This window comes from Cottoperca gobio, chromosome 12 (assembly GCF_900634415.1).
Source record: "Cottoperca gobio chromosome 12, fCotGob3.1, whole genome shotgun sequence".
Taxonomy (NCBI): domain Eukaryota; kingdom Metazoa; phylum Chordata; class Actinopteri; order Perciformes; family Bovichtidae; genus Cottoperca; species Cottoperca gobio.
In genome coordinates this window covers 3,172,854-3,197,798 of record NC_041366.1, presented here as the reverse complement: position 1 = coordinate 3,197,798, position 24,945 = coordinate 3,172,854, and the positions used below count along the sequence as shown (strand labels likewise).

The following is a 24,945-nucleotide window of genomic DNA, read 5'->3' as shown; positions in this document are numbered from 1 at the left end:
GAAAAATGACAAAATATAGTATTCACTTTTAGAAGAAAAAAAACATAATGTATTGTCATTCTAATCTTCATTTTACAATCGCTGATAAACTATCTCTGAACACACACACACACACACACACACACACACACACACACACACACACACGCACGCACACACACACTAGTCTCTGAAGGGGGTGTTACCGGGGGCGGGGTTATTTTATAATATAGAGACAAGCGTAGATCATGTGACGACTCTGCATCAACACAACCAGAGTAAAATAGCTTCCAACCGGAAATGTGGCAAAATGGTATCCTAAATAAAAGCATCATTCATATTTAACATAAATTATGTATAAAAAATACATAGAGGAGCCTTCAAAACTATGGAGCATAATGCGTTCACTTGAGAAAAAAATACTTGCCCTGTTTTAAGTTTTCATGGGGGAAAATAAATTCGTCTCTGTTTTCTAAATGAATGACATAACTATCCCAGATTTCTCAGAATAGTTTTCATTGGAAAAAATGCTCAGTTTTTCTAAATTAACAAGATTATTATGTCAGAATTCTGAGAAAAGTTATTATGGGCAAGAAATCTGTTCTGTTTTCCCAACAAGACCAAGAGAAGCTTTCATTTACTTGAGAGCTCGATTTCATGGAAGAAAACATGTCCTAGAGAACTGATCCTAGAGAAATACAGTAATGTCCAGCAGATCCAAATGCTCTTTACTTCTGAACAACTACAGTTGTGAGGTTCCTACGCAAAGTCCACAAACTATACCATACTTCAAAACACCAACCTCCAATCCCTCAAACCCAAATATATTTAACTAAACAGACAAACTCTCAAGTCAATTAGAGCTTCTCTTCGGATTTTGAGGTAAATGTTTTATTTATAATTCTTATATCATAATCTTGTTGATTATTATCAGCTGTTTATTGGCTAAACCCATGAACAAAATAAATAAGGGTATATGTCATCTATCCCATCATCTAATTGTTATTTTTGCTTATTGAATGTTTTTGAGCGCACATTTCTACATAGTTTTTTACTCGGATCCTCATAGATTCACAATCAAAATGATATCGCCTTTATATATTTCCCTGTAAATTTGCATTACAGATTTCTTTTCTTTATTGTTCCCTTTAATTTTTACTTCTGAAATTACTCAAAGTTTACCGAAATATTTTTTTTTCTTGTTTTCCTCAATTGAATCAGATGAAAAAACATGTTCATTACACTAATACTACTTACTACTAATTAGAACAAGAATCCTACTTACAAAATTAAATAACAATGAAAACTAATACACAGGAAATCAATAGAAAAATATTACTAGAAATGAATAGATGCATGAAATATATATTTAAAAAAAACTAGTAATGAATCCCTGGGATAACGATAAATCAAAAAATATTCTATGAAATGCTGCATCACCCGAAATGTTTTTTTTACTTTGAAATTGCAAACCGGAAGTATTAAAGTTATCATTCACAAACTTGACATTTAAGGAGACAGTACAGCCAGCCGGCGATAGCTGAAGGAATCTGGTTGACACATTGGTCTGGCCAGCGAGTTACTCAGTGTGGGGAAATACTCGTGGACTCAGCCGCTGAGAGCACACGTGTCCGGCCTTCATTACAGCGGGGACAAGGACTTTTATTGGCAGTGAAAACAGGAATTTATATGATGGCAGTCCTGGGCAGCGCTGGTCGCTTTATACAATGTGAGTGCGACTGTGAGCTAAATTAGCCTGGTCAAAGCTGTGCACGGATACCTTCAGTTATGATGTAGTTCAAAATGTTATGTCACAGAATAAACTGTACTGTGGTGTTTCTTTCATGCAGTTTAAATGCAGTTTCGGGTGATGAAGCGGCGTTGTTTGATTTAACGTAGTGTAAACTCAACAACACGCTGACATTGGCATCATTTCGTAAAATGGTGTTAAGCTAGCAAGGATGTGTAAATACAACTTCCTGTCAGGACTTTGACAATGTATTTATCGCTGTAACATTAAAGCGCAATTCTTTGTATTATTGACTTCTACAACATCAGCATCCATGTGTTGTCATTTTAACGGGTCCGGCATTGTGTTATTTGTCCACGTTTGCTATATGTTATTAGTATTTGCTGAAAGGTGACCGGTGATGTGCTTTTATTTTACGGACAAATTGCGGAGCTTCCGTTGATAGCCAGTCGCTAACGCCCGTTGTTTTGATGCAGCCCAACATTACTGGAGGTTACAGTTTAGTGTTAATGTTACACAATGGACTTATCCCGTGCTGCATTTAGTCAGAGCCAGAGCATCAGGAAATAGTGCACGTAGCCTAAACATTTAAACAAGAACTAAACATTTACACTGAGTTACACAATTCCAGCGTTGTGAACTTGCATAATAGCAGTGTGCCTCCTGGCGGCACCGCGGGGTACTGCAGCGGAGGTTATGAAAGTAAGGCTGACTTCTGTGATGGACCATTATTTTACTTTACTTTGTAGCATCTTTATTTTTTTAATACTTGTGTTTACTGGCCAGACAACTAACATAACTTAATTTTAATATATATATATATTTTTAATATTTATTAATTGGAAAGCAAATATATCACGCCTTCCTTCGAATAAAGTGATTCACTTTGAGGCATAGAATATTTCCATTTGATAAATGGCGCAGGGTGCTGCCACTATCATCATGAATAATGATAACCTGTTTTCTTCTTCTGCTATAGTTGGCAGAAGCAGCATCGGTCTGAGTGTGAGGAGACGCTCCGTTGCTGCTGCTGCTTTTGCCCAGACTCCAGAAACACAAGAGAACAGGTGACGCACACGCACACACCGTTCTGGCACTTTTATACTAAGTGGATGTCGTTGTACATAAATAAACTGTAGCATTACTTTCGCAGTTAATGCAGCTTCAGAGAACCCCGACACACACAAGTCAACCGTCTGCTGTCAGCCATCTGTGATGTGTTGCGCTTTCATCGGGCCATTGTTGAGCATCTGTGGCTGACAGACTGTCTTGTGTTGTCGGCTTCACTTGGTACCTAAACAGCAAATCAAAAGGGCCCTGTGGATACTAACTCACACAAATTAATTTAGTGTTAGGTTACTCTTTAAATGGACAGTTCACCCCGAAATCAAAAATCCATATTTTCCCTCTTAGCTGTAGTGCTATTCATCTAAATTGAGTGTCAGACAGACCATTCTGCGGCTGAGGTGAAGCACCCAAGCCATTTTGGGCACCACCTAAGCAGAATGAATGTGGAGAGCATAACTGAATGAATTTATTATCGGCAGTAGCTTTTTGTACATATCTGTAAGAACTTAAAGTTTTCTTGCGGGTAATCCAACGTGTTGTGATCAGTTTGATCGAGGAACTATTTTTGTTTTTACCGTATCTCCGTGCAGAAGGAAGTGTGCATGTACTCATGAACGAGAGGCCTGAGCCAGCCGAAGAGGACGTCATTAATGTCATTATACTCTGTGCCGTCACTAGCATGATCCTCTGGTGCACGAGGAGATGCACGCTTCCTTGTGCGCGGTGATTCGGTACATCAGCTGACAGGACAAGCTAACTTTAGGTGCTCGAGTTGACGTTAGCATCACAGCCTGACGCAACAAGCGAACATTAGTCGCTTTAGCTAACATTAGTCGTTGACATTCACATGACGTCATTGAAACGGGTTGAAATGACAACACAGACAATACAGACACTGGTATTTATTATTAATATGTGATATACTTGTAGAAATATCCCCATTTTACAAATTGAGTTTTGTGTTACCATAATGGCTTTAGCAATCAATAATGTACAATAATCTGTGCACAAAGACCAAGAATTTAGCAGATATGAAAATTGATATATTGTGAGATTACATGTAGAGAGAATCAATAAGATCATCAAGGCTTGATTAGATATGAATTATAGATTATCAATCTCTTGTGCCTGCAGGAAACCCAAGACGGGCATCTTGATGCTGAACATGGGAGGACCTGAGAAACTGGAAGACGTTCATGACTTCCTGAGGCGTCTCTTCACGGACACAGACCTGATGAAACTCCCTGTACAGAAGTATGAACAGTGGACACACAAACGCAGTTTATGTTAGAATACAGGCCTTCATTAACCTGTCAAGTTTTTTTCTCAGATTTGTTTGTGAGAAAGGTCCTAAGAAAAGTCTACGGCAGAAATATTGACGTGTTTTTAAACCGCAGAATTGTTCATACCTGTGTAGATAATTAATCCCATTTTCATTGCAAATTAAAAGTGCGTGCCAGTCAATCCTAATTAGCATATAAACGCCCCGCCAACGGCATGAGTCTGCATGAGTCTGCATGAGTCTGCATGAGTCTGCATGAGTCTGCATGAGTCTGCATGAGTCTGCATGAGTCTGCATGAGTCTGCATGGCTGCTTGCTCACAGTAAGTTTTTTTTTTTTTTATAATTTTTTTAAATGAGTGAATTAAGACAAACAAACCAGCCGTCACATCACATAAGTAGCGTCAGTAGTAGATTTAAAAAAGCACATGTGGATATTACTTGTTCAGTGTTGAAGTGTTAGTGTAGTGTTTAATTATTTTAAGCAAAAATATTATTGTAATTTTAATTCTATATTATAAAACTGTAGAATTAGGGGGAAAAAAAACAAATAACCAAATATTTTGCACAAACATGTCAGCACTCAAGTGTGTGTGTGTGTGTGTGTGTGTGTGTGTGTGTAGATTATGTTCTTGCCTAAGAAAAAAAATCCCAAATAAGAAACATTAGTGAATGCCAGAAACTTTGTGAACACTGCATATTTGTGTTGTAAGAAGACATTCCTTAAGAACAAATGGGTGTATGTGAGTAGAGACAGTCAAATAATTGATTATAGTTTTTTGAAAACCTGTTTGCAGCAGTGTACATCTTTCTCTGGACCAACAAGGAACATCACCATCTACATGGTTTCATGGCAAAATCAGTTAGTTAATAAACAAGTGTAACATTAATTTAGTCTGCGTTTGTTTGCGCTACAACCCTGGCCCAGGACTTGCACTACTTATTTTTACAGCTAAAAATAACATTGCAAATGCAGTCTTGGAAGCACAGCTGATAGCCTCTATAAAACACTCACACTCACTATGAGCTAATGCTGATTCATAAAACATGTTTGTTAGGTTGACACACACACACACACACTAAAGAGAACAGATGAGAAGGTTGTTGGGTCAGGGTTCTCTGCTCCGTCTCTGTTTCATAATAACTGGCTCTACATTTTTACACGTATCTTCAACAACACTGATCTTTTTATGAAGCAGTTCACAACCTTTGTGGCTCGTGACTCCTTAAAATGAAGTAATATTTTCTTGTGACACAGATGCGAGTTAGGAGCAGTTCACCTAAAAAGTGGTTGTTCATCTTACTTGAAAATATCCAGGGTTTCAGAAGCAAACGATAAAATAGTGGACGGAAAAGAAACATTTTGTTCTATGAATATGTTTTTTTTTTTTTCTTTTTTCAACTTGGGAGTCGGTGTGAGCCCTCAGATTAATTTGGTAACCTGATCAGTCTTGGTCACATGATACCCTGTCCTCGGCTGAACCAAAAAAGATATAATTTGATCAGCAGATATGATTTTATGTTGTTGCAGGGACAATCCAAATGTGTATAATCCCCCTCTCTGGTTGAAACTAGCAACACAAAGATGTTGTTTTGGTTTAGCAGTTCTGAAATAAATCAAATATATTATAAATAATATATATTATAGCCATGGAATGTGGTGCAGACATTAATGTTATTGCAATAACGTGGTGATCTAACGCCATCAGGTCAAAATGTTATTTTTTGGTTAGCCTGAGCTGTACTTTGTTAAGCATTGCTGTAGAAAATCTACAGTGTTGGGGCAGAGATTTGGGGGCTGAGTTGAAGCAGCATGTCTTTGGCTTTGGTGATTTATGTGTATATTAATCTACTGTAATAAGATCTATGAGTTAATATTGTTCTGCACTATTGTCTATGAATGTTAGTCGTAACTTTTCACTCTGTCCTTTGCTCTACAGTAAGCTCGGCCCGTTCATCGCCAAGCGCCGCACGGCAAAGATCCAGGAGCAGTACAGTAAGATCGGAGGAGGCTCGCCCATCAAACACTGGACCTCCTTGCAGGGTGAGGGCATGGTGAAGCTGCTGGACGAGATGAGTCCTGAGACAGGTGAGACAGTCCCAGAGAGCATCTACACCACTGCCGTGTGTGTGTGTGTGTGTGTGTGTGTGTGTGTTTAAAATTTGACAACAAAACAGAGCTGTAGTGTTTCTTGCTGATGAACTCACTCTTTAGCAGGGAAGTGTGTGTGAAGTGTAGATAGTAGATAGTGACACAGTGAAGGAGTGTCTCGTCACACGCCTGCACACACCTCACTGATAATAACAGAAACTAACGGTCTCACAGCTGACCACATCTCGTGGTATGCTAACCTAATTCAGAATAGGAGAACCAGTTAATATATATCTATAATAACTAAGTATCTATAATGACAAACTAATAACTGTATTCATTAATCCGATATTTCCATTAATATGCAAATGCCAGATCTGTGTTTTTTCACAGCTAGTTTTACTCGAACAGTATTGAGTGTATTTCACATGACTGACTGTCTCCCTCTTCAGCTCCTCACAAGTTCTACATCGGTTTCCGGTACGTTCAGCCGCTGACGGAGGAATCCATCGAGGCGATGGAGAAAGACGGAGTGGAGAGAGCTGTGGCCTTCACACAGTATCCTCAGTACAGCTGCTCCACCACAGGTGATGGTCACACACAGCACAGATGCAATGTGAAATATCCTCAATACAGCTGCTTTACAGTAGCAACAATGCTCATTCAGTGCACGTAGGCTGTGCAGCGTGAATTGACACTTTTCCAAAGATCACATGTGACACAATAGACTTTTGTGGCCGTTAGTGTCGCCACACCCAGACTGCAGTCCACCCTGTGGCCCTCAGATAAAGACATGCATACACACACACACACACACACTTTTGGAGCCAGCCTCAAGTGGCCATCCGATGAACTTCAGTTTTTGGCACTTCCACATGGGCTTCACTGCTCAACCCCGGAGGTTGCTGCTTGACACACACGCACACACACATCAGTACAAAATCAAATTTGGGGTGTTCTCAGACTGCTGTTGGTAAATAGCATTAAAGTCACTGAGACTCATGACCTGCAGGTCTATTCGTGCAGTCATGCTGGGTAGCAGTATTTACATTTAGACAAAATTAGTTTTAGTAATTTGTATCCTTCATAGTTTTAGTTCAGTTTCTAGCAATAAAGTCATTACATTTTAGTCATTAAAAGTCAAAATGTGTTCTCTCTTAACTTTGTTTGCGGAGGCATTATGTTTTGGGGTTGTCCCTCCGGTCCATTCTCGTTAATGTGATTTCTCAAGAACACTTTGAGGCAGTTTCTTCAGAAAGATGTAAACTCCACCTTGTGGTTAGCGGAGGCATGCGACCACAAGCTTGTAGTTGTAGTTTAATTTAATCTTAGTCCTGTGTCAAATGTTGTTTATTTTAGTCCTCAGATATATTGAACAACATTATCCAGTTAATCTAGTCAAAACCTTTAATTTCGTCATCTTAGTCGAACCTATTTCACATAATATTTCTTATTTGATGAAAAAAACAGGTTGAATGATTTAAGAATGCAGCTTTGCTACTCCGAGGGCTCCTGACTGCTCATTAGTGAGAGGTTTTGGCCTCGTCGTCTTAGTCATGAAGAAACAGGTCGTGGACAAACATATTTCGCTATAATAAAAGAAAAAGTCATCTGGACGACATAGATTTCCCAAGTTGCAACTTTGTTTCCTAATCCATACAAAGATAACAGACATTGCTTACCTGGATTGGAAAACGACTTGCAAGCTAAGAAATGTGTTTCTGAGGATTCTGGAAAAGTTTTGTGAAAGCGAAGCTCTGCACGGTTTGAAAGCGCTGTCACTCGAATAGAACACTGTAATGCACAAGAGGCACACAGTTGGGCTTCTGATATTTGGACATTTGGATTCAGCCATATATTTGTACTAAAATAGTCGAGAAATACTTAGCCAATCATTATAACCTCACATGCAACAGAGTTGCACTCTGCTGTATTGACGGAGGAGAATAAGGTTGTGGATACCCCACACTGCACTTCCGACACAATGCTAAGGAGCCAAAAACTTTTAATCAAAAAGCCCAACCCTTCATCAGTGCTTTACTAAAAAGAACTCCAGACATCAATTATCACATTTCATGCAAGTACACATGTGAAATGTAATGTTTCAACATAACCTTTGATCCAAAAGATGGATGATGTTTATCTGCTTCTCTGCTCTTCGTAAAGAAGCACTGACCCTCCCCTCTTTAACAGTTGTGCCTTTAAGCAAGGCACTTATTGTCAAACCTTCAAGTGGAGCCGCTCAGTGGACCGGGCTTGTTGTGTACTGGAACATGTTTATAATATGAATGTGTTTGTTTGTCGTGCAAACAGGCAGCAGTCTGAACGCCATCTACCGTTACTACAGCAACCGAGGCGACGGACCAAAAATGCGCTGGAGTGTCATCGACCGTTGGCCCACACACCCTCTGCTGGTGGAGGTCAGACACACACACACTCACACTCACACACACACTCCTCCTGGAAAATTAATTAACTAGGTCAAGAAGTCATCATAGCAACTACTGAGCTGAAGGTGGCCGTACCTATCATAGCAACAAGGAGCTTAACCTGACTGTATCTGTAGGTGTCAGGATGTGGCTGCCATGGTGAGAAGCAGTCAGAAACTTTTTTTTATCAGTTGCAGAAAATGATAGTTTTTGCATTTCAATAAAACAGAAAAATAAAAGATCACAAAACACGTGTGTATATTTAATCAGAAGTCACATTGAAATCATTTACAAGTGAGACCTAAGAACAGAGAAAGAAAAAAGTAACATAAAATTAGAAATAAATAATAATGGTATTGACAAAAACTCATTAATATAATGGCCAGATATAGATGTACATACATGGAGATTTATATCTTATATATCACTTATTGTTCACTTATGACAAATAAATACATAATAGTTTATAAATGAATGCTTTCTGAAATATCCTTGGTGTAAGTATGAAAAGGAAGTAAAAACACATCAAGTAAAACATTTGCACTTAAAATCTAAATGTTTTAATGTTTTGTTGTGCTTGTAGTGTTTTGCAGATCACGTCAGTAATGAGCTGCGGAAGTTTCCAGAAGACAAAAGAGACGACGTTGTAATTCTGTTCTCGGCACACTCTCTTCCTATGGCTGTAAGTACCAGGAAGCACTAGTGCTCATACTACTGATACTACTACTGTTAGTAATACTACTGCCTGCTGAGATGGATGCTGATTGTCCTACCTTCTACTAATACAACTAGGTGCAGTTACATGAGCGCCAGCATCTGCAAATGTTTCCTCCGTCTCCTATTCACTTCAATTCAAATGATACTTCTTGAAGTATCTGGTAGAACAGCTGATATTGACACATTTATCCATATTGCTTATCAGTCCATATCTTTATCAATAAAGATATTTTTGTCTTCATGTTGGTTCCTTTTGATTACTGCACAAAACAAATATGTCTAGATGGAGTAAATAGATTTGACTATAATGTGAAGAGATTCACTTATTGTTCAGCCCTAATTTACACCAGAGCCATGTTTTCTATTTCCCCAGCAAAGAACCAACCCTTAGATCTCAGGTTTCTATCATTCAGAACCTGGTTTAGAGGCATCCTTACTTCACGTGATCTCGAAGATTTCAGTTTCAACAAATATCTGTTAAGTCACCAAATGACACAATGGTGATGGAGCCTATGGCGCACTGATTAATTGATTAATTCATTGGGTGTCTGTGGCGACATTCCCGTGAAAGACAAAACTTTTTGGATCTCTTGGAAGTAAGATCCAAAAACACACCTGCAATTACCGCTTGCCACCTTAGGTGAACAAAAGCAAAGATCTTTGAGATTATAACTTTAAAGCAACATTATGTAGTAATCTGTATTCTTTTGATATAGCGTCACTAAAGTTTCAGAGTGCAATTCACTGATACACCGCTGTCATGAATATGGACAGCTGGAGCGCTACGTGTGAGTTTGTAAGTCGACAACTTTGCTAACACAGCCAAACATCAAGCAAGTGCAACGACACAAGACGTTTGCAATCCAGCTGATATTACCACCCATGTGCGGTTTCTCGCTCTACCAGTTCCTGTTCTGGCACAACGCCGGCCCCACTCCCCACCAGCATTTCCCCCGCACCGGACCTGAAAACCTTCCTCCCAGCGACCCAAAGTTCATGTGCTAGTGGTGTAAACATCTGCACTCCCCCGATGCTCCGAGCTCTCAGTCCTGTCAGCACGGTTAACTGAGCTAACAGCTAACTAACAGCAGTTAGCGGTTAGTCGCGGCAGAGCCGCCGGAGGACGTCAGAGGAAACCATAAAACCTGTTTGAGTTTCACTAAAATCAACTTAATGCAAGATCAGGCATTGGGGGGCAAAGTGGGACTGATGGAGACCCCACTCTCCCTATGACAAGTCAGTGGAGCATCCAGTTATTTTAAGGTAAAACAGTTGGTAATGTAGCCTTAAGTTCTGATACCTTGGTATTGAGTCATTTTCTCTGACACTACTCAAGAACAAAGCATGTCAGTTGGTACCATGAAGGTCCATTTTTGATACCCATCCAGTTAGCTAGTAATGTTACTGGTGATACTACTGGAGCTAAACAATTAATCTGAATTTAATCAAAATCGCAATATCCAAATCAAAGTAGGCGCAATATTGGTTAAAAGCAAAAGATGTGTCAAAATAACATTCTGAATTCAGTATTGCAGTCCCGGCCTACAAATCATACTCGACAGACTTTCTTTGCACGAATCCTCGCAAAAATCCCTCCATGATTATTTAAATATGTTTTTCAATGAAAATGAGAATAAAGAAGCAAAAAGGATCATTCCCTCCAATATTGTGAATCATATAGAAACTGCATATCAATCAAAAAGAGTCACAATTAGATGTTCTAGACTACCTATAACTACTTCTGATGATTACAGTAGTAGTGATACTGCTAATACTTCCACTACCGTTGTACTAATAATAGTAGCACTTCTTCTACCCACTGCTCCTCATATCAGGATGGGGTAAATGCAGAGTCTACATGTGTGACCATTAAAAGAGGATTTAAAACCGTCATTTCCATTTCACTCCTGCTGCTGCTACATGTATACCTTCTGTTACTTGTACTTGGCAAAGTACTGATACAGATACTACTACTACTACTACTACTACTACTACTACTACTACTAGTAGTTTTACTTACAACGCTACTCCTGTGTGCAGGTAGTAAACAGAGGCGACCCATATCCTCAGGAAGTGGGAGCCACAGTTCAGAGGGTCATGGAAAGACTGGGACACTGTAACCCTTACAGACTAGTGTGGCAGTCCAGGGTGAGTGTACACACACACACACACACACACACACACACACACACACACACACACACACACACAATGTGAACTGCCATGTCTTGTTGTTCATAAAACACAGGTCTGAAACACACACACAACCTACTGACATGCATTAATGGAGAAGGGGCTTTCACATAGTCGGCACGGTCGTTATTGTGGGTTCAGTGCTGAAGCTGTATAGTCGTGACACAGGCAGCCATGGTAACCGTGCCTCTAAGTTCTCTAAGCACCAGTAGAACCAGTAAGTATCCTAAACTACACTGTTATAGAGCAAGACCTAGTTCTGAGCAGAGTCTCCGACTTCACCTGACATCTGATCTTCTAAAGTACAGTTCCAGGGTTAAAATTATTTTACTTTTGTGCTTTTGCTGCCAAGTGTTCATATTTATCCTGATATTCACAAACTCATGCAGTACATCAGTGCAGGTGAGCAGACTGCTCTAAAGTATGCATAAACATTTAGCTGTACACGGTGGATTTACAGTTCAGCGCTGCTATAACAGAATGTTTCTTTTCTTTAAACGCCACAAGATGGAGCCACTTGTCTATCTAATACTGCAGCTACATGAGAGCAGGAAAGCTCAGTCCTCAGGTCACTGTGGCTCAAAACTCTGGGACTGGGACTTGTTGCTGGCTTCCTGTTTATCATAAAATAAACCACCATGTGTTTTCAATACATACACAATATGTAGGATAAAACACAGGACACATGAACAATTGTTATATTATCAAGGCATCTTTCAATTTGTTTTTAAGGCATATTTAGCTTCTTCAAAATGAGACATTTCCAGTGAAATTCTTTTGTAAGTCATGTTCAATTAGGGGAGACTCGTAAGACTACCTGGAAACAGACAGAAGGACAACGTACACAAGCACGATTTAACAAGTATTGTGTTCCGGTTGAATAGTCTTTGCCCAGGAAATGTTTCTAACTGAGTGGAATAACCTGAAAGCATCTCAGTGGCAGCCATGATAAGAGCTGGTGGAATTCTCTAAATGCTAAGGAAAGGTGCTTCAATGCTTCCTTTCTTATCTCCTTTAGCATAGAGGACACTGGACCTACCTTTATCCATCCAAAGGAAATGACATGATGGTGTCCCACAAGTCTTTGCGGCAGCAATATTTAAAGAGACACACCAGTTGGCCATTCACAAAAACAAACGATCAACATTACAGACGAGGGAAGCAGATCATGTATTTTCATACAATCCTACTAATTGGGATTGATGTGGATACGTATGAGTGGACAGGAGGGTGAGAGTGATCAACAATCTCAATGTCTATTTCCTTTCACTTGTGCCTGGTGGCCTTTTTGTATTCACTACCAACCTTAGTAATGAAGTCTTATGTTTCACTGGGTTGTCTTTGTTTATATAGCATGCGTGAATTAACACTGTGAGAACGCACGGGGCAAAGTATCGAAGAAACCCTTTTAGTAGTCCATGTTCGGAACATTGTAGTTTCACCCCGGCAGACCCACATCGATAACATCCGCCATCGCATAAATACATAGTGTAGTGTAAGTGCATTGGGATTTTCGTACCACCACAGTTGTCTTTATGAATTCTCATCTTTTCTTCGTGACGTTTTCCATGGAGGTCAAGTATAAGTGGTTAGGAAAAGACGGGACGTTTTTCTTTTTTGGACCATTCAACCGCAGCCTAAGAGTCTTATCTCCTACCAGTGCCCCTTAGTGTTCAGTACAGATGCAATATCAAAGTCACAGATACTGATGATTCAGCTATTCTTAGAGCCTTACCAGTAGTGAGGTTTGCGGGAGAGGGAAGGTCATGAGGTCATTAAAGTTACAAGGGATCGTCCTCTGGGGACCATAACCATTTGGTCTGCATCAAAGCGTTGAACCAGATGGACCAACTGTTGAATTTTGTGGACACACAAAGGGCCCCCGTACATCTCCTCTATGGAATGAAACTGTTGTCATGTCTCATGTTGTGTCATTCAGGTGGGGCCCATGCAGTGGCTCGGCCCCCAGACGGACGACGTGATCAAAGGTCTGTGTGAGCGAGGGAAGAAGAACATCCTGCTGGTGCCAATCGCCTTCACCTCCGACCACATAGAGACTTTACACGAGTTAGACATCGAGTATGGACAGGTGCTGGGGGAGGAGGTAAGGAAGAGAAAAGCTCCATGTTCACTTCCCAGCAGGTCCAGGCTGTTCTGTTAATGAATATTGCCTTTAATGTTGCAGATAGAAGGCTTTGTTGGGTAACGGACAATATACGTGGTTATGGTTTGTGATCATTTTATCATTTTCCATCAGCCTTTAGATTTGGCTCTCTCCTTTCAGGTTTCAGTTAATCATTATGTAAATCTTAGAAGAAGAGGAGTAATTTAAGATGCCTTAAATCATTCAACTAATAGCTGGGGGCAATTACGGACAAATGAACAGCTGGAAGGGTTCATGTGAAACATATTGACACACATGTACAGGAAGTTTTGAACTTCATTAGAAATGAGGGAAGACTAAACTATTAGCAAGAGGTATTTTGTGGAAAGAAAGGTTGAGCAGTGGACATTCAAAACTAATATGTTAGAGTGACCTTGAATGCAAACGGGAGCATTTTGAGAACGGTCCTGGTTTCGTTTTTTCCTTGTGTATAATGTTTTTGTTAATTTGTATCTCAATCAAGTAATAATGGTTTAACTTGAGACTTTACGTTAGCAAAAGTGCTTGTGTCAGCAGCAACAGTGTGCCCCATGTTTTTGTCTGTCTGTGTAAAGGCACCAGTGAGGTGACCACCAATCAATGTGACTGGTGACACACACACGCACACAAAATTGTTTGTACTTCTAGAATTGTGTGAACCCTGGCATATTTCATAATTAATTCCCTAACCTTGATCTAAAAAAAATCAAAAGAAAACGTTTTTTCAAGATGACTCTGTCCAAACATGTCCTCCCTGTCCAAACATGTCCTCCCTGTCCAAACATGTCCTCCCTGTCCAAACATGTCCTCCCTGTCCAAACATGTTCTTCCTGTCCAAACATGTTCTCACTTTTCAGTCTAGTACAGGGGTCGGGAACCTTTTTGGCTGGAAGAGCCATAAAAGCCAAATATCTTTTTATGTATTTCCTTGAGAGCCATATATCTAGCCTCTTAGAGTGTGGGCGAATTTACCTGAATACCTACAAACGACATACTTAAAGTAAATTGAAAGCTGCTCTTCAACCATTTGCACCAGCTGCATGATTTTTGTCTCATTCAAAAGATAACTCTCTTATTGTTCTTGCAAAACAGTGAAGAATCACTCCAAGTGCTTCTGGCACTGAGTAATAGTGGTCTGAATATACTGAATTTGAAGAAAATACACTCCGCCAGAATTTCTTTGTTGAAAAAGATGTCTGAAGATGGGTATAGCTGGTAGTCCCGAGCTGAAATACACAATAGAAACATAGAACCAAGTGTTATCAAGTTCACCACCAAATTTCAGATAAAAAGGATAAAAACTTAATTTATTAGACAGGTTTGTCTAAGAGTAACACCAGGTGTACACCAACTGTGCAATATGTACATGTACTGTACATATTATATTTATTAATAAATATTTTTATTTATTTATAAATAACTATTATATACCCATATTCCTGTTAGTAGTACTCACAGAGTAAGTGAAGTATAAACACATTTTGTTCTAATATTTTTTTTTTTTTTGTATTTTCTTCTGAATAATAAATATCATTTTGAAAATAAAAACAACGAGGCGTTCATTGTCTATACGATGCGCGTGCCACCAGGATGCTGAGCTGGTCCAGGGTCAGTCTGTAACAAAAGAAGTGGGTGGGCACTTTCTTATCAAGTTGACACTCATTGGCTCATGAAGGTTGTAAAAAAAACAAACATCGAAGCTCCGATTGGCTCAAATGAAGTGTCAATCTAATGCTGAGTGCCCGGGCTAAAACCAGGATGTGTCTGAACTGTGATCAGAGCACAAGATATTCGTTATGACCGTTTATGATCACACAATGTAAAAATCGATCAGCTGATTTCACAGATTGCAACACCTGTTCATGGACTTTTATCGATGTGACGATGTTCACAGTGGATATCTTTTTACCGGAAACGAACGTGTGGACCTCTGGCAATGCCTTAGGAGCGTCTTTTTCAAAATATTGCTGAAAAGAGGATATTTATGAGGCTCAAAGTTATGATTTTTATTTTGACTGTACTTGCTAGTTTGAGGAGCTGATTGTACCACTGTTGTGATTTTCATCTCAATATCTAAATAGACGAGCTTTCCTAAAATATAATTCTTTTATTTTAGAAAATGCACATGCACAGGCGCAATAAAACTCCTGCTGGGCCCGCCAGCGGGCCCGCACACGGGTAGAGGCTAGAGGAGTTTCACTCCAAAATTAAACTTGTTGTTGAATATATTTGGAAACTCGGAACTGATTGGATGAAAATACTTTTTTCCACTTCATTAATTTACATTGAATGTTAAACTTCATTTAATGATACTAAAGTTTCATTAATCCATACTGATTTGTCAGTGTGTATATTAATTTTACACCTGTTTGATTTGGCTCATATGAACTGTGGTGCGTTTGGTTTGGTAACCTATACATGTGTGACAACTCGTTCTGTCTTTCTTCCTTTCTGTCTTCAGTGTGGGGTGGAGAACATCAAGAGAGCAGAGTCATTGAATGGGAACCCTCTCTTTATGAAGGTACGTTTCACACACACTGAGCTGACTTTAGGAATTCTGTTGATTTTATAAAGACCGATATGAAGTAGATAAATGTCAAACAGCATGTCTGTATTTTACAAACACAAAAATACTTTCATCTTATTTAAAAAGTTGGGAAATGATCGAAGACGGCAAATAGGATTAAAATAATGAAGAAATAAAAAAGGACGGAAGACTGAAGGCAGGCAGGGCTCTAATAATAGAAAAGGAAATGGCAGCAGAAGGTTCTGTGCAGTAAGTGAACTCCAGGCTGGAGATGGTAAATAAATGGATTCCTCCTTCCCTCCTTTTTCTCCCTCAACTCCTTTCTTACTTCCATCCTCAACCCTGCAACCTTTCTCACTACTGTGTGTGTCTGTGTGTGTGCGCGTGTGTGTGGTTTATTAAAGGAAAGGGGCAGATCAATGGGAACCTTTAGAGCTGACTACAGTAGAACTGAACCGCCCGGCTGGCTGGCTGGTCAAACTCGCCGTGCTCAGAGACCCCTCGCCAAGTCTCTCTCTCTCTCTCTCTGTGTGTGTGTGTGTGTGTGTGTGTGTGTGTGTGTGTGAATCAATATCCAGAGGATGATTAGTTGGTAGTTACTGAAGGGATGGTTTCCTTGGTGTGGTTTTAGTTTCTCAGTGAGCTGCATCAGTCTGCTGCCGTCTGCAAGCAGCAGTCGCTGGAGTAAAATATAAAAATACATTCATCAGAACTGTCAGGGGTTTATTTTTTTTATAAATGCTTGCGAAGATTGCTATCTTGTACAATGAGATTACTTACGATATGTCACTCCTCATTTAGACATTCTTACTCTTCAATTGAATCCTCTCAGATTATACATTTGCCTCTCCTCTCCGTTGTGGAGAGCAAAGATAACATGTGTTTAAAGTCAAACCTCAAGTATATGCACATACTATAGATTATCAAATACATGTTTTGTTATCAAATAATAGTCATGATAACCAGCAATAACAGTTCAACGTTTTGAGAAATGTGCATATTCATTTTCTTGCCGAGAGTTATTTGAGAAGATCGATACCAATGTCATGTTTGTAGGTAAACATAAAGTTAAGGTCAGCGACTGGTTAGCTTAGCTTTAATTTAGTTCATACAACCATGAATAAACATGTACTATGGCTCTTAGTTAGAGGTTAATCCTGCCATTTCCACCGCTCACCACCAAATATCGCAGGCCATTTGCGAGTTATCTCAAGGTAGATTGCAGGTTTATTGGGCAGGTAGTCAAGATACAACGTCGGACCCGTTTTGGGAATTGCCATTTCAATCTGAGTCCCCTCGTGCCATTCATTAAAAGATGTTATAGAGATGAAATCAGGCCTGAATCAGGGGGAAATGGATAGCCTGGCTCTGTTCAATGGGGGGGAAAAAGGAATTGCCTACCAGCACTTTTTTTATTTATTTTTTATTTTATTTTTTTAAAGCTCAATAATAAACACATTTTCCACAGTATTTGTGTGGTCGTTAGTGAGTGTCGAGGCAAAAAACCTGTTAACCCACTTTAGATGAAACGACACCTCCCAACGTAGAAAGTCTTGAAGCGGTGTCAACAGCTGCGTTCCCATGGAAAGGGTGCTCTGTAATATGAGCTACAAATATATAGCTTGAAAATGGCGATAAATTGACGGTTTATCAGACCACAAATTATAAGACAATGATTAGCTAGCTAACGCACCACGTGGTCCCTCTGCCTCGCTCTCCAGTTCCTTAGTCTCCTAGCGGCAGGGAGTGACTGACAGATCGTTAAGACCCATGATAGAATTAGCTAGCTCGCTAATCAAGCTTTCTTCATTCGGAAGTGGGTGTGGCTGTTATCTGAAGTGGGTGTGGCTGTTATCTGAAGTGGGTGTGGCTGTTATCTGAAGTGGGTGTGGCTGTTATCTGAAGTGGGTGTGGCTGTTATCTGAAGTGGGTGTGGTTGTATCTAAAGTGGGTGTGGCATTATCTAAAGTGGGTGTGGTTTTATATAAAGTGGGTGGGGAAAATGTTGGAGCCTCCAGGCTTTTAGTTGAAGGAATCAACTAATCCTTTGTCTGACAACACGACGAGGTGTTCACAGAGCTGAAGAGGGGAGTGCCTCTCTTTATCTCTGTCTCAATACTGAATGTATGTTCTTCCTGTCCAGGCTCTGGCAGACCTGGTCCACTCCCACCTGAAGTCCAACACGCCCTGTTCCCGTCAGCTGACCCTCCGTTGCCCACTGTGCACCAACCCCACCTGTGGAGAAACCAAAGCCTTCTTCGCCAGCCAGACACTGTCATAGAAACACACACACTTAAACACGCGCCGTCTCCCCAGCCAGACTGTCAGTTACCATTGAAAACATAACATGAAGAAATGGACAAATGGTTTCTGCAAATACATTTAGAAGTTTGTTTTATTGTACCCACATGCCAGACGGGAGGAGTTTAACCACAGCAAGTACCTTACTTTAGGGCAAAAATTATTGAATATATAGAATAGCTTTTTATTTTAATGGTTTTCAAAAGACGCTATATGATTTCAACATAAATCAACAATGTTGATCATATTTCCAATGAACCTGCTGGCAGTAATATCTGCCCTTAACACTCACCTCAGATTACTTGAATAATCTGGATTTGGTAAATACCGTTTAACACACATTAAAACAAACATCCTCATAAGGATTTGCAGATACCATTTAGCGAAAGTCTGTGCAGATCAAAAAAGTGACACTGCAGTAACTGCTCGCATGACACACAAGCTACAGAAAAAAGCCTTAGTCTTTAGTTCTTTTGTTATTTTCAGATTTATTTTAATTTTATTCCAGCTCCTTTGGTAACATTCCATTCGCTTAGCCCCTGCACAACCCCATCAGAGACCCTGTTTCTCTTCATACTGGTGCTAAATGAATAGCGGTCGGCCATGAAGGCGACACCGCACACAAGGGATCTCCCCCGTAGTCTCACCTGTCACTGAACGCCATTGAGCCGCCAGCCATTAACCCCCACCCATCCTGCTGCAGTCCTTGAAATGTGATTGGAGGAGGTTGGTGCTGCTCAAATGTCCACTGCCTGATTGTTAAATTCATGAGTTAACTTCAAGATTTAAGTTTAAAAAGAACTATCAGTTATTGCATTTACCCTGTATCTATTCTATGTCTGTGCTGTACAGAGCGAACAAAGAGCTTAGAAGGAATGTTGCGTGCAGTAAACCAGAGTTCATCCGGTGCATGCTGTAGTCCTGCTAAGATCTTTTGTTTGGGGACCTCTCAGGGTGTCATGAAAGAATGTTTGGGGTATTGTTAGGTGGTTTACAAGCTAGGATAAATATGTTGCTATCATACAAATGTATTAACATGTTTATTTTTATACTCTGTTTTCTGCTTTTTGTCTACTGAAATATTGAAGGCTTTGAGACTCCGCTGATGACAAATCAAAAACTGAAAAGGAAAGCTTGTTAGCTGTTCACCCGTCTACATGTGTAGCACATAAAAGCCGACTCACACAATTCTTAATTTAGAGAGAGACTGGCTCAGTAATGCTGATTCAAGAGACCGAGTTAAAAACAACTGTGTTGGGTTTTTGCAGTAAAAATAAGATTAACATAAAGAAGGGTGCAGATTCCTACACTTCAGAAATGTACAACTGTATTGCAGCTCAGTCATTTTAATAGAGATGATATCCATCAGGCTATTAAAGCGCTCTTGATGGGGAAGAACACATGGAAGGAGGTGCCACTGGTTTTGAAATGCATATAAATGCTACATTATTTTTTCCCCAAAGATGAGGCAAGTTTATTTATATAGCATATTTCAACCACAAGGCAACTTAAAGTGCTCGACATAGTGCAAAAAAAAGCTTTAATAAATTACATTTAAATATATAAAAACAAAAAGGTAATTGAAGGAGGAGTCAGGAGAACAGAAATATTTCTTTTATAAATACTACTTATGTGCGAATACTACTGTTCATTACCTATACTCATCTAATACTTTGGTTCTTCAATATCAAAATAGACTTTATAATATATTTAGCAATTAGCTGAAGCCTTCTGTATAGGCCGTACAGTTGCAGTTTGAGGTAATAATAATAATCTATTTACATTTAATTCATATATTATCATATCCTTGCAGATGTGATAAAGTCCCTTTTTTTTAATGGACTTCAGGAAAAGCATATCGGAGCATAAAACTACAATGATGCTGTAAATGTCCTTCAGCAAGATGCAGTATGTGTTTAACAAATACCATGTAGAGAAGGCGCACAGATAAGAGTGTAGGATTACGGTTTTGTCTTAACGTAGATTGAGTTTGACTTCTGTCTACCGAACCTCAGTGCAGTTATTTTGCTACAGCTCCAGAAAATATCTTAACGTTCACAAGTTGAATCCCATCTGCTGTCCCTTTCAGGATGAGACACCCTTATAATGTGTAAATAGAAAAAAAACGTTACACTTTCTATGGGTAGTACTCCATACCGCTGTCCCTGATTCTAATCCTGTTGTGTTGTGATAATGTGCCTTTTACACTGGCTAACTAGAAAAACTGGACTACATTTTTACGTTGCTTAACCAAAATGCTGACAGGAAGAATCAACCCTCAAATCTGAATTTAGATGTTCCTGCTGTGATCTTGGCCATCGACACCTCTCTCCACAAGTTGAGAACAAACCGCTACAAATGGTAAAATAATTTTCTTTTAAAAAGTAGGTAATCTTGGCTACGGTACTTGTATGCCACAAGGCTAACAATATGGGTAACCATTTTTTTTGGAATACTGCGCAAACGTCTAAATATATTCCTGTTCCTCCAGTTCTCCTCCAGAAGACAGCCGCAAAAACAACACTCGCTTGCTAGCTTGTTAGCACGCTTGCTAGGTAGCCGACTGATGTGTGCGCTATAGTGCTCACTCGCTAGCTAGTTAGGTCACTAAGTTGTGTAACTGCAGCCATTGTGAAGATGATGGGACAGAACATACAAGATGGCTTCTGACTTATTGATAGTCTGAGCTTGATGTTGTTTTTCCAAACCCGAAAGGCGGACCCCCAGACTTGGAATGTCTCTTATTCTCCTTTAACTATCAGTGGAACTGCTTGAAGACATTTGAGGCCTTTAGCGTTTCACTTTAAGAGGAGCTTGTCACATACGGCTCAGCCTTTTTTGCAGTACACATTGGTGCTTTTGGATGTGGTTGCCATCGATCACAAACGACAAGTCTCCATGTTGGAAGAGACGTGTTAAACTTCAGATTTACATCTTTTAGCTTAAGTGAACCTCCTACTAGCACTTAACATTTCCAACCTTATATTTCCCTTTGTCCCGCTTTGAAAATGTGGATAATATGTTGTCACCATTGATAACTGCCAACAATTCTTGCATTGTATAGTTTTAGTTGGTAAATCTTTCTGCTTCCACTGTGTAATGCATACAGCAATACACTTTACACACACATGGTCCTTCAATAGTCAGCGTTAATTTCAATGTTCTTCCACAGGTTTGAAAGGGGTGATTTTGTTTTTGATGAATACTTTATTCAGAATTCTTTGTTTTATGTCTCTGAATGCATAACTGAAGGTATGTTAAATGGTGACATTAGCATAGCTTAGCTCACTTACTGGACTCATGTGGCAGCTCAGTTGCAGAGTTTATCCCACAGACACTGAGCTAAGCTAATCTTGCTGTTATACGATACAGTCAAACTGCATACATAGGTAAGACAAAAGTAAAATTCTTCTGAAAAAATAAACTACTTCACTTTAATACAATTTTCAATTGGAAAAAGTCCAATTTGTGCAGGATGACATGCTAGTGTCTGTCAGGGGCGGGTTTTTCCTTTATGTTGTCTCAATCGTTTTTAATTGACGTCTGTTTTGACGACTCTGTGTGTTTAAGAATGTTTGTTGTGTGTGGGTGTGCATTGTACATGATGCATAACAAAGATGCTACCGCTTTGTTGCAGCTCTAGCTTATTTTTTGATTGTTTGGAATTATTTATTTTGTTTCTTGGATTGTGTTTCAAACTACACAAATAATCTTGTCTCTGCTGTTTGAACATTTTGTTTTTTATATCTGAGATGTTATTAGCAGTGTGATGACACATAACGAGTCTTCCTTCGAAATGAATACAATAAAAAAAGAAGCGTCTTGTGTACGATGAAGTGTTTGCGTGGTTTCTTCATTTAAAGCCCCTTTTACACAAATAATTCAATTCTGATAAGTTGATTTGAGGGTGAAATAAATGGTGGTCATGGATCGCTGAGTGAGATACATTCACAGATGACTGGCTTTGAAGACCTAAATCAGACCCTTGTCTTATACCAACCAATCAGAATACAACACAAAAATGACACTGGCTGACGCAATGTTGCAAGCTTCCTTTTCAATAAGGTTTTGATCTTTACAATCCTTTTGGTAGATTGAACGGTCATATTGGAAAAATCGACAAAAAATTGGAAATATGTTCATTGACTGATTTTTAACGTTCCCTGCCAAAATCAATGAACTATAGTTCAGGTCTGTTTTTCGTTGAGGTGTGGTTAAGGTCGGATCAGGGTGGATGGATGGTTTCTTTTAATCTATTTTTGGCTTTTTCATTTGATCATTTTGGCTGTGTAAATGCATTTTTCAATAATTCAGAATTTCAACAAATATAACAAATTATTACCCACTCTAGCTTATAGGAAAAAAATGTCCCCATTGAAACCACAATCGTTGATCCCACGGCTATAACAGCATAAAAGCATGCATTATATCACACTTTAAATCTAAAGCCCTCGTATCAACATCGTAGTTTTGATTATTTTTTAACAAGATTGGGACATTTTCTCATATTTGCACAATGGGCTATGTGCACATGCTATTCTCCTGTTTTCCACGAGGGGCATTGCTGTGGTTGTGCCAGTTTTGACGCAGACATTTGTTTTACCTCTAAAGAGCATAAATCATGAACATAATTTCTCCAAACCTTAGCTCCAGCAGCAGGTCGAAGTTTCTCCTGTGAAATATATCCACATTTGTGGATGGGTGGATTGGTATAACATTTTGTCCAGACATTCGTGGTTCCCAGACCACAGATTCTACTGACTTTGGTGATCCTTTGACAATTTTCTCCACCAACACAACACTGAGGTTGACATTTGTAGTTTGTACATTCATACACTACTCATGTCCTCCTCAAGATCACTTGAGTGAACTCTTGCCGTAACGCTCATCTTTTTTCATATATTTCTCCTTTATTCCCTCACCCGTTTTTTTCCTCCTTTCATCCCATAATTTGCCCACCTCTTCCTTTGGCCTCTCATCCTCTTCTCTCTCCATCCCTCCCCCTTTTTCCTCCCCCAATCACCCTCATCTCTCTTTTCTCCCTCTTATCTTTTCCAATCTTCTGTCCTCCCCCTTCCTCACCCCCGTTTTTCCTCCTTTTCCAATCTTTTCCTCATCTTCCTGCTCTATCCCCCCTTCCCTCCACACCTTCCCATTCATTCCTATCTGGTTCTCTCCCCCTCCACCTCTGCTACACCCCCCCCTCCATCTTTTTTTCCCAGCAGTCCCCTGCGGTGTTGCAATCACCTCTGCTGCTGTTGATTAAGCTGAGAGAGATTGGCTGTCCACGACCCAATAACCCCTGAGGGCGCCGGGCTGGGCGCCTCCTCCCCTTCTCTCCCCCTCCTCTTTTCTCCCCCCCTCTATCTGAGCCAGCTGCAATCTCTCCTTTCATTTCTATTCTTCTTCTTTTTCTCCTTTCCCCTTGTCTACCTCCCTTGCCTTTTTTCTCCTTTAGTCTCTTCCCTTTACTCTTGTCTCCTTGTTTTTATCTTCTCCTCATCTTTTCTTCTTTCCCCAAGATACTCCATCATCTCTTACCTCTCCCCTTTTTTCTAGTCTCCTCTTCCATGCTCTCCTTCTTTCCACTCCTATTTCATTTCCTTCTTTCCTCTTCTTTTCTTCTCTGACTTTCTTTCTTTTCATCTCTCCTCCTCTTTCCATATAATCTCTTTTTTACCTCCCTCCTTTCCTCACATTTCCTCTCTCCTTCTCTGGTCTCATGTCTTTTATTCCAAACCTATACATTTGTTGTGAGGCAAAAACAATCTTAAATCAAATGTCATTTTTTGGGCTTTTTTCTTTGTTTTTACTCAGAGACTGTGACTCCGCCCACTTACACTGTAGCTACTGTGCCTGTAGCTGCTGTAGTTCGGACACAAACACATTAGTTGAAGCCTGACAAGATTGATTTTCATGTGATCACATGATCTTTTGATATCGCGAGAATCCAGCTGCAGTGCAAGGTAACAGTAGTTGTGCCATAACTGATGATTTTGTATTGTCCACGACAACACAAGAACCTGGAGGAAGACAGTGAGAAAGACCTCTACTGTTTCACTCCTCTCCTCCTCTTCTCCTCTCCTCACCCTTCATCTCCTCTCTGGACCTCCTCATCTACTGTCTAATCTACATGTTCCTCCTCCACTTCTTATTACTCCTGTATTCTCTGCACTTCCCTTCATTCTCACTTCTTATTTCCCTCTCTTTTTCTCTCCTTTCCATTCAAATTGTTCTCCTTTAATTTTGAAATCTTGAATCTGTTCTCTCTGTTTATTGGATGGTCAGCTCAGTGGGGGAAGGGCTGTTCAGAACGTGTGTGTGTGTGTGTAATTGAAAAGCCGAGGCGCCTGCAACCCTCTGACCTCCTATTGAGAGTACAACCATTGATTTCTTCACAGAGAGAGAGATTTTTTTATTTTATTTTTGAAATCAGCTTCATTTGCCGCTCTTCATCTTTTTTGC

The 24,945-nt window shown here is 39.8% G+C and overlaps 1 protein-coding gene across 1 annotated transcript; it reads left to right on the top strand.

Moving 5' to 3' along the window:
• The first annotated feature begins 1,498 nt into the window (after positions 1-1,498).
• On the top strand, positions 1,499-22,312 carry fech (ferrochelatase). Its single transcript, XM_029444302.1, has 11 exons — positions 1,499-1,708; positions 2,709-2,796; positions 3,932-4,051; positions 6,019-6,167; positions 6,623-6,757; positions 8,484-8,590; positions 9,183-9,281; positions 11,357-11,464; positions 13,449-13,613; positions 16,114-16,173; positions 18,323-22,312. The coding sequence occupies exons 1-11, from the start codon at positions 1,669-1,671 to the stop codon at positions 18,458-18,460; spliced, it is 1,209 nt and encodes a 402-aa protein (XP_029300162.1). The 5' UTR covers positions 1,499-1,668; the 3' UTR covers positions 18,461-22,312.
• Positions 22,313-24,945: the final 2,633 nt, after the last annotated feature.